At 37.8% G+C, this 9,839-nt stretch overlaps 1 protein-coding gene and 2 pseudogenes across 1 annotated transcript; 2 read left to right on the forward strand and 1 right to left on the reverse strand.

Moving 5' to 3' along the window:
• Positions 1-1,002: 1,002 nt before the first annotated feature.
• Positions 1,003-2,870, reverse strand: LOC147278507 (uncharacterized). Its single transcript, XM_086251026.1, has one exon. It carries the CDS (start codon positions 2,227-2,229, stop codon positions 1,180-1,182), a length of 1,050 nt encoding a protein of 349 aa, XP_086107152.1. The 5' UTR covers positions 2,230-2,870; the 3' UTR covers positions 1,003-1,179.
• A 2,522-nt stretch (positions 2,871-5,392) lies between these two features.
• On the forward strand, positions 5,393-7,032 carry LOC147278508 (uncharacterized; annotated as a pseudogene).
• Positions 7,033-7,071: 39 nt separating this feature from the next.
• LOC147278509 (uncharacterized) lies at positions 7,072-9,014 on the forward strand (annotated as a pseudogene).
• Positions 9,015-9,839: the final 825 nt, after the last annotated feature.

The following is a 9,839-nucleotide window of genomic DNA, read 5'->3' on the forward strand; positions in this document are numbered from 1 at the left end:
ATAAATACTGACGTGGTATGGGCGTCTAACTGTTTTTATCAAACTTAAACATTTAGGATAAGGCTATAAGCTTGAGAGAGAGAAGGACAGAAACTGGGGACATATCATGTGAGGCCAACTGTGTTCTGATGGCTTTGATGATGGTCCATAGTCCATAGAAACTCAAACTAATGGCGAAGTTTTGATGGTACATAGATATTTGGACAGCTTATGGATTTTGCGGATTTTATTTAGCCCCTGGTTTTGGAGATGTTGCCTTTTCCAGTTTCCAGTTTCCAGTTTCGATTCCATTAAAAACAAAAACAAAAACCAAAGCATATGCCCTCTGCCATGCACGTTTCACTCTTCATATTCTTCCACCGCCCACCATGAATGCCTTCCTTTTTATCATCCCAGATTTCTCTGACTCAGATGCACACTGTTCTACTGAAAACAAAAGCATAACTGGAAACAAAAAATAAAAAAAGTAATTGGCACCAACTAGAAAGAGCAAGCAAAGCAATGTGTTCAATTTATAAATTTTTTTGGTCAATGTTCAATGTATAATTTGAATAGAATTATGCCAATTGTTGGGGTTTTTGGGAAGACTAATTTGAGTCCAATTATTGACACCATTTATGAATATGTAAGAGGCTGCTGGCTGCTATAATCCTTGCCTCTTCAACTTATGAGGGAGTAGAGCCAACCCACTATTCCACTCCACTCCTCAACTTGTGCTCAAGAGTAGATGGTGGGATTACCACAAAAATAGCCAACACAAGGCAGTGTCTTAAGTGTCTTACATCAACAGATTCCTTGAAGCAACATGACAAGGAGATCCCATTACTTAGAAATTCACAAATATACTTTTATCCATTTCTGAGATTCCACTTTTCACATCAAAGACCAGATATATTGGGGCAATGATCTTATTTGAAATGGACTCTTATTATATGGTAAGAAGCTTCCATTTATCCCCTTGATAGACACATAATCTAAAGAGAATTACTTGGACAAGATATATGAAAGAGCATAAAGTAAGATACATATTAGAGTCCAAATAGGATCATAAAAGAAAAATACACTGTACAAATTTACATTATCTTGATGAAAACTAGGCAAGGCCAATATAGCCAAAGGTAAGAACGATTTGGAAATAAAAACCACTTCTTTTCTGTGTATTCTAATTGGCTGCTCAATTCATGAAGTGCAGCTCGCTTGGTTTTTAGTAGACATCCGTTTGAGAAACTCATAGGTAGTGACCATGGTTGTGGCAGACATAGCCATTGAGGCCCATCTAGGCCCCAGTCCTCTGTAACAAGCAGCAAACCCACCTTCCCTCACCAAATTTCTGACAGTCTGCATTGTTGTCAGTGGTCTTCTTTGCCCATTTTCTTCTGCATCCAAAACTTGCAGCCGTGTCTTGATGGTATCCAGTGGCATAGTAATCAAAGCAGAAGCCCCACTAGCCATGGCTGCACTCAACCCCTGAACTGCCAACATTGCCCTGCAGTCAGGCCTAAAATTAGACCCATTGGCTAAGCCGCTTTCATCCTTCTTGCCCATATAGGGACCAAAACCACTCCATATGAGTCTATTTGCAACAGAGTAAGAAGCCCACCAAACCGCATTAGATGGTGCATAAGTCAGTATTGATATCCCAAATCCCCTATACAATCCTTTCAACCCATCTGCATATATTATTTTCCTAAACGCATCAATACCATTGCTATACTGATAGGACCTCACACAGGGGATGTTTTTGCTGCTGGTGCTGCAACCCTGAACCATTAGTCTTTGGCTCACAACATCAATTGGGGTCCAAACCAATTGTGCAGCCATGGCTGAACTCAACCCTGCAGCAGCATTAGCTATAGCCATTGCTGTAGTGTCAGAAAATCCTAATCTAACAGTCACAGTCCCAACATTACTCTTGGTAACTTCAAGGGCAGTCATGTAAAGTGCTCTAGCAGGAATGGTACCCATCAGAGAGGTGCCAAAACCTCTGTAAAACCCTCTAAGGCCTTCGTGGCGCATGATGGCATAAGACATCTTGGAGCAAGAAATTTGAGAAGGCGAAACCTGTTGCCGGGTCTTTAAGACCACGATTGGATACAGAGCAGCTGACACACCAGAAAATAGAGCAGCACCCAGAAAGAAAAACTTGGACTTGTCAAGCATATGCCAATCTATATCAGCTGGGATGTGAATTTCTGAAGCCGAATCATCCTCGGCCGCGCTCAAGCTCATCTTCGCCACCTTTAGAACCGATTAAAGAACAAAACCCCTCTCTACCCAACTAAGAATTTCAACAAATTTTTGTAATAACTACTAGCTACTAAACTGAACTATTCGCTAAAGATAATAAATTAGCAAAGCAAAAAGGAAATACAAAGATGGGAAATGAAGGAAAAATGAAATTTTGGAACTTCACATGAGGACTAAGACTGTTTGTGATACCAAAAAAACAAAGAAGAAAGAAAAAGGAGAAAAAGAAGAAGAATTTTGAGGTATGAATCTATGATATGAGAGTGAGTTATAGGGTTAAAAATTGGGATATGGGTTTTGTTGGGTGTTGGTTTTTTTAAGTTTTTTCTTCTTGCGAAACCGGATTAGGGACCGTACGTGGATCACCATAAATGGGTCGAACATTTCTCGATGTAAAATCCCGAATCGGTAGCACTGGTCGTTCTAACCAGACGAAGATCATAGTGAGGGCTCATCATCACCATCTTCTTCACAACTTCATCATCTCTGCAAAAACTGACGGCGGAGATGGGATCGAGTCCCACAGCAAAAACAAACCTAGAGAAAGAAAGAGGGAAATTAGAGTATCACAGAAAGCGAAGTGGATTGAGCATAAAAGATCAATGTGAGAGAAAGAGAGGACAAGGTTTATGGATTGTAGTGAGGGTTTTGCGGATCGAAAAAGTGGACACGTGTCGGTTATCATTTCGAGGACTTTTCGAGATATTTCCCCGTTTTATCTGCTCGACTGTATTTGGGTTTGGGCCGCAGTTTACAAACTGTGGGTGAGATCTTTTGTTACAACGGTGGGTTGGGCTGGACTGGACGGTGCTGCTTAGACTGCGCCTGCATCCTGTTGTTGGGTTAGACGGTGCGTTTTGTTTGTAAAAAGAATTAGTAGGTAAACTTTATTTATTAGTTTAATCTTTTGTAGGCAAACTAATCAATTGAGACTTAGGGATTGGTAATCAGACATAAACTGTATTTATCCTTTGAAGGGAGCTAATGATGCAAACGTCACGTTTGCTGCACTTGATTGGATTGGAAAAGATACTCATTATTGTATTGCATTGGAAAGTATTGGATTGGACAAGATAAATCTAATTCAATGTCATGTTTGGTGGTACACAAAACTAAAAGTCTAAAAGGCAGGATTAACTAAATAATGCTATCTTAGTCTTGTTTTTTCAAAAAAGTAACCACTTTTTTTTTTTTTTTTCACATTTTGAATAATAAAATTTAACAAAATAATAATATATGAAATAAAATAACAATTTTTTTTTTCAACTTCAAAGTAAATGAATTTTTTCAATACAAAAAGTTTATCACCGTAGCAAAGTAATAATGTATCAAAATTAATATCCACCAAATATAGTAAATCAAATACTACTCAAATATTCAACTCATTGGTCATGCAACGAGTTTAGCCACCATACCAAAATAATAGTACCAAAATTAGTTGCAAAAGAAGCCTTTTTTCAGCTAGATTATAAGCATGCAACAAGATTGACTAGCTGGTAGTTGGATAACAAAGCCAATGCATAAAAACCACTGATAGTTCTCAAGAAAAACTTGTTATCACATGACTATGCAGACAATATAGCCAAGACAATTTTCACCATACATTCAATAGACCATCAGAAAATAGCGCAAAAGAGAAGTCCGATCTCTGGTTGATCAGCTGAAGCCTCAAGAAACCTTTTCCCGTGTCTTTGTACTCAGGACTGGAGTAATTTGCATACTGATACTGGAAAAGGAAACAGTTTCATGTCACTTCTGTAGCTCTTTTTACACTTGGAAGGAAAGACAACTGAAGAAGCAATGTAGAAAATCATTGCAGAGTAGTGCTGGATGAACCTTAATAGGTGCAGAACACAACAATGGAGGATATACTCTTGAATTTTCCTCAGGGCATGTGGAAGCACTGAAAAGGGTGAAGTTGAATTGCTTCCAATCATCCCAATTCCATTGAATTTAACCACAAAACACAAGAATCAAGGAAAATATTTAAAACAAAATCATTCCAAAAGGTTCAAATGTTGACTGAAGCCAAATTTAGGCAGAAGGGCAACACAAGAGCACTTCTCTGATGGGTACCCTCTGGTACAGTGGTATAGAAACACAACAACACAAGTGGATCACTAACACAAATTTTTTCAGAAACACAACAAAATTAACAATTTTTTTTAATAATCTATAACTCAATAAAGTCTTAAGATAAAATCAAAAGCAGCCCAAGAAAAATAAGTAGAGGTTCATTTGAGGTATGCACGATTGGAATATTAATCCTTCAAATTTTAATTGGATAAGTTATCCTAGAGCATATAACTTAGGCTGGACTAGGTAGGATTAGACATTTTCCAATCCAAAGTCATATTTGCAGCCCAAACATGGTAAACAGATAACTTATCATATTCCAAGCCCATATCCTACCCAACAAACGAGCCCTAAAAATATATCAAATTCACACATGTATTTTAGTGTATTTGTTAGGCAATTTAGAAAAATAACTTATTGTAATAAGGTTCTTAAAAAATGACTTTCTTTTTTTTTTTTAATAAATTTAGAAAAGGGTCCAATTTGGAATTGAAAGGACCATAGTATAAGATATCAAATTTTAACATAACTGATCCGGTAGATGTGTAGATATGTAGATGTGTATGCAATAACAATCAGATATAGATTATTATGTCAAAATCTGTTTGACACCAGCATAGGACTCATTTATTATTCTTATTAGCAGTTAGCCAGCTATGTTATTTTGTGTTTGTGTGAAATTGTGAATTAATACAATTCTAACTCATTAATGTTGTGTTGAAAATTCTCAAACACTACCCCAAATGTATCCCTTTACAAACACAAACGCATCCCCTTCAGTGCTTCACTAGTTAATATTGTTACAAGGAGACTGATGCATGCGTAATGAACCCTCCTACACAACACGTTTCCCTTCACTAGTCAATAAGTTTTAAGCTAGTTTTCTACAAGATTGAATGTTGGACTCTGTCTAACTAATGATATAAATTATAATTAACCTTCTGGTGAATGTTCATTAGACTCTTTCAGTTATATACTTTCAGGAGGTTAGCTAGTGCTTTCTATATAAACTAATTAAATCTTCACTTGGTTCCCAATCCAAACCCTCCCATATACAAACATAAACACTATGGAAAACATGGGAAGCTTGCTTTATGAGGCAGCACTGCATGGCAATGTGACTACCTTGCTAGAATTGCTTCAACGTACAAGACAGACTGGCTCTTGACAGGTTCATTGTGAATGGTTTCTCTGAGACTCCTTTGCATGTAGCAGCAATGCTGGGCCACCTGGATTTTGTCAAAGTGATTTTGCATAGCAAACCTGAACTTGCAAAGGAGTTGGATATTTCTCAAAGGTCATCACCCCTTCAATTGGCATCAGCAAAAGGGTATCTGGATGTAGTGAAAGAACTACTAATGGTGAACCCTGACATGTGCTTTGCACGTGACCGAGATGGAAGAAACCCTCACCACCTTGCAGCCATGAAAGGCCAGGTTGAAGTGTTGAGAGAGTTGGTCAGAGTGGTTCCTGTTGCAGCTCGAGCCACTGTGTGCCAGGGTGAGAATGTACTACATTTATGTGTAAAACATAATCAGCTGGAGACTCTCAAGCTTCTGGTGGAGGTCTTGGATGACTATGAATTTGTGAATGCCAAGGATGATTATGGAATGACCATCTTGCACCGGGCAGTTGCTGACAAACAGATTGAGGTATGGACATGCTAGCTTTATAGTTTCTTGATGTGGCACATATGAGAAATTATAAAGGAGTTTATACAACGTTTCTCTTATAATAACTGTCACCTCATCAATATTTCATAAGTGATTGTAGGAGACATTGTATACACCCGTTGTATTGTAGAACAACAGATTTACATAAAAAGAAAATTACTCTTTTCATTTTCCAATCAATTCCACTAGTGGTTATGTAATATGAACTGAATTTACATACTAATTTGCAGACAGTAAAGTTTCTGCTTATAAATGGTAGAGTGGAGGTGAATGCTGTAAATGCAAAAGGTTTCACAGCATTGGACACTCTTACACAAGGCCATAGAGATGTCAGAGATTTTGATATTGCAGAGTACCTTCGAGCAACTGGAGCCTTAAGAACCACCAAAGCTAACGTTCAATTGATTGCACAACAAGCTACAGGCAGTACTAATGACCACATCATCATACAATTAGCCTCCAACAAACCCCAAAATTTGCAAAAGCCAGAGGAATGGCTTTCAAAGAAGAGAGACTCACTGATGGTGGTGGCTTCACTGATTGCAACAATGGCCTTTCAATCCGGGCTAAACCCTCCTGGTGGTCTTTGGCAAGATGACTCACCAGGAGGGCCAAAACCACACAACGCAGGGACTGCAATTATGGGTTCCAAGTTCCCGCACCAATACTTTTGGTACCTCTTTTACAACACGACCGGCTTCATCACCTCATTAAGTGTAATCTTGCTGCTGATCACCGGGTTGCCTTTCAAGCACAGATTTTTCATGTGCCTTTTAACAGCGACTATGGGGTTGGCAATCACATCCATAGCCTTTACTTATAGTTGGATATTCATTTTCACATCAAAATATCAGCAGAAAGCTGTCAATCAAATAATCAGGAATGTTGTACTCGGGTGGTCCGCCGTGATGTCCCTTTTGATGCTGCACACAATTCGTCTCATACCAATTTTGTTTCAGAAGTTCAACAATTTAATGCCAAGAAAGAGTCAAAGAGAGTACTAGCTAGCTTCACAATTAGTTTACATCTTTCATAAGCTTAGTGTGCATTTGTAGTAAGATTTATCTAGACATATATGGTGAAGTTCATGGATGCATCTGATGTATTAGTACGTTTTCAATTCTGCTGTTTTGTGTGGCTAAGTTCATATATAAAAATAAGTATCATGATTCATGACTACTTAATTTACTTGTCACACATTTCACACACCCCTATCATATTAATATAAATAGCAAATCCCTTCCTACATTAATGGACCCATATCATAAGGCAACTTACCAAGTCAATGTGAAATGATATAAAATAGCAATTAAATATTCCTTCGAATTTGCCATACATTTCAGGGTGACAATAAGTCAATAACAATTGAGTCATGTTATGTGTATGTGTGATATTATTTTGAATATCGTATAAAAAAATAGAAAGTATCACCACTGGTTCAAATTGACCCATATTTCATAAATCAGTTAAAACCCCATAAATATGACCATTTTAATTCTAAATGAAACCTGTGGCTCTTGCATTTCTATTTTTTTTAAAAAAATTCACTCAATTTAGATATTAGCAAAACCAACAAAACAAAAGCTATAATTAATGATATAAAGTTTCTATATATATAATCCCCTCCTAAGAAAGACTTCAATACTCTGTCAATTCACTCACATATTCAAAGAATTCCATTCCATTGTCAGCAAGAAACACTTTGCTTCCAAGAATTTGCAATTTTGCATAGAAGTCCACTAGACTCTTTCAGCTGCAAACTTGCAGGAGGCTGATGCTTAATTTCTATATAAACTAATTAAATCCTTCACTTGGTTCCCAATCAAACCTCCCATACAAACACTATATACTAATTGAAGAACTGGGAAGCTTGCTTTATGAGGCAGCACTACAAGGCAATTTGACTACCTTACTAGAATTGCTTCAACAAGACAGATTGGCTCTTGACAGGTTCATTGTGCATGGTTTCTCAGAGACTCGTTTTCATGTAGCAGCAATGCTTGGCCACCTGGATTTTGTCAAAGTGATTCTGCATAGAAAGCCTGAACTTGCAAAGGAGCAAAGTGATTCTGCATAGTGAGTCTCTCTTCTTTGAAAGCCTGAACTTGCAAAGGAGTTGGATTCACAGAGATCATCACCTCTTCACTTGGCATCTGCAAAAGGGTATCTGGAAGTAGTAAAAGAGCTATTAATTAATGGTTAACCCTGACATGTGCCTTGCACGTGATCGAGATGGAAGGAACCCTCTCCACCTTGCAGGCCTGAAAGGCCGGGTTGAAGTGTTGAGAGAGTTCGTCAGAGTAGTTCCCATTGCAGCTCGGGCCACTGTGGGCCAGGGTGAGAGTACTGCATGTATTGCATTTATGTGTAAAATATAATCAACTGGAGACTCTACAGCTTCTGGTTGAGGTCTTGGATGACTATGAGTTTGTGAATGCCAAAGATGACTATGGAATGACCATCTTGCACCTGGCAGTTGTTAACATACAGATTGAGGTATGGATTGTTATATAAGCCCTGGATGGTAATTTGACTTGATAGTTCTTGGTGTGACCCATAGGAGAAATTATCTTGTTGTATATGAAAAATTCTACAATTCAACCACCGAATATTATGTATTCACACTTTTAACGTCTAAAACTTTTAACTCTTAAATATTGACAGATTCACATTTCTCCTATTAAAGTATAGATTTTCCGCTTAGATGAATGCCACGTAGTGGCTGTATACACCAGCAGATTTACATAAAAAGAATTACCCTTTTCCTTTTTTAACCAGTTTCAGTATTGGCTATGTAATAATCAACTGATTTTACATACCGATTTGCAGACAGTAAAGTTTCTGCTTATGAATGGTAGAGTGGAGGTGAATGCTGTAAACACAAACGGCTTCACAGCATTGGACAGTCTCACACAAAATCACAGAGATGTGAGAGATTTTGATATCGCAGAGTCCCTTGGACGAGCTGGAGCCTTACGAAACGTTCACTTATTGCTTGCACACAGGACTGAAGGCTGAAGCTACAAGAACAAATGACCACATCATGCCATTAGCCTCCAATAAACCCAATTCGCAGAAGCTAAGTAAAAAAAATATGGTGTAATTGCCTGGTCCATCGTCTTGTTCCTTCTTTTGCTGCTGCACACGATTCGTCTTATAGCAATTTTGTTTCACAAGTTTGACAATTTAATGCCAAAAAAGAGAGAGTACTGCCTTCAGAATTAGTTCACGCAAACCACACCACTTTTCCCAACTCCCAAGTTTAGTGTGCATTTGAAGTTAGTATAGTTAGGTGTTTTTGCTGTGTAAAAGAATCATGTTTCAGTACTATAAACTTTGTACCAGTTGTTATTATCAATAATACTCTGCTTCACGTAGCTAGTTGTAGACTTGTAGGTTGCATGCTTTTAGAGAGCAGAACAAGGGTGTTCATGAATTGGCTGCGGTTGGGCTTAGCTTGGATTTGGGGTCAGCTTCAGGATTTTTGATCTTTCTTTACTATTTCTGTCTTTCGGCATTCCTTTTTGGGCCTGCTCGTCGGCCTCATATGCACTTGTGCTCTTTGGTCTTTTTAATGGAAAGCCTTATTGTCCAAAAAAACAAAAGAGTCAATTGTAGGATGTAGATTATGAAAGCAACTTACCAAATACCAAGTCAACGCAAAATGATGTCCACTTGTAACGATTTATCCCTTGGAAGTTGCCAGTGCCGGCCTTGACTTTTGGAAGCTTTGGGCGAAAATTTAGAATGTACCTTTTGTATATAACCTCTTTTAGTTTTACAAAAGAAAAAATTATAAAATTTTGTAAACCGATTTTCATTATATATAATACTATCAATATC

Source organism: Dryas octopetala, chromosome 7 (assembly GCF_963921425.1).
Source record: "Dryas octopetala chromosome 7, drDryOcto1.1, whole genome shotgun sequence".
Classification (NCBI taxonomy): domain Eukaryota; kingdom Viridiplantae; phylum Streptophyta; class Magnoliopsida; order Rosales; family Rosaceae; genus Dryas; species Dryas octopetala.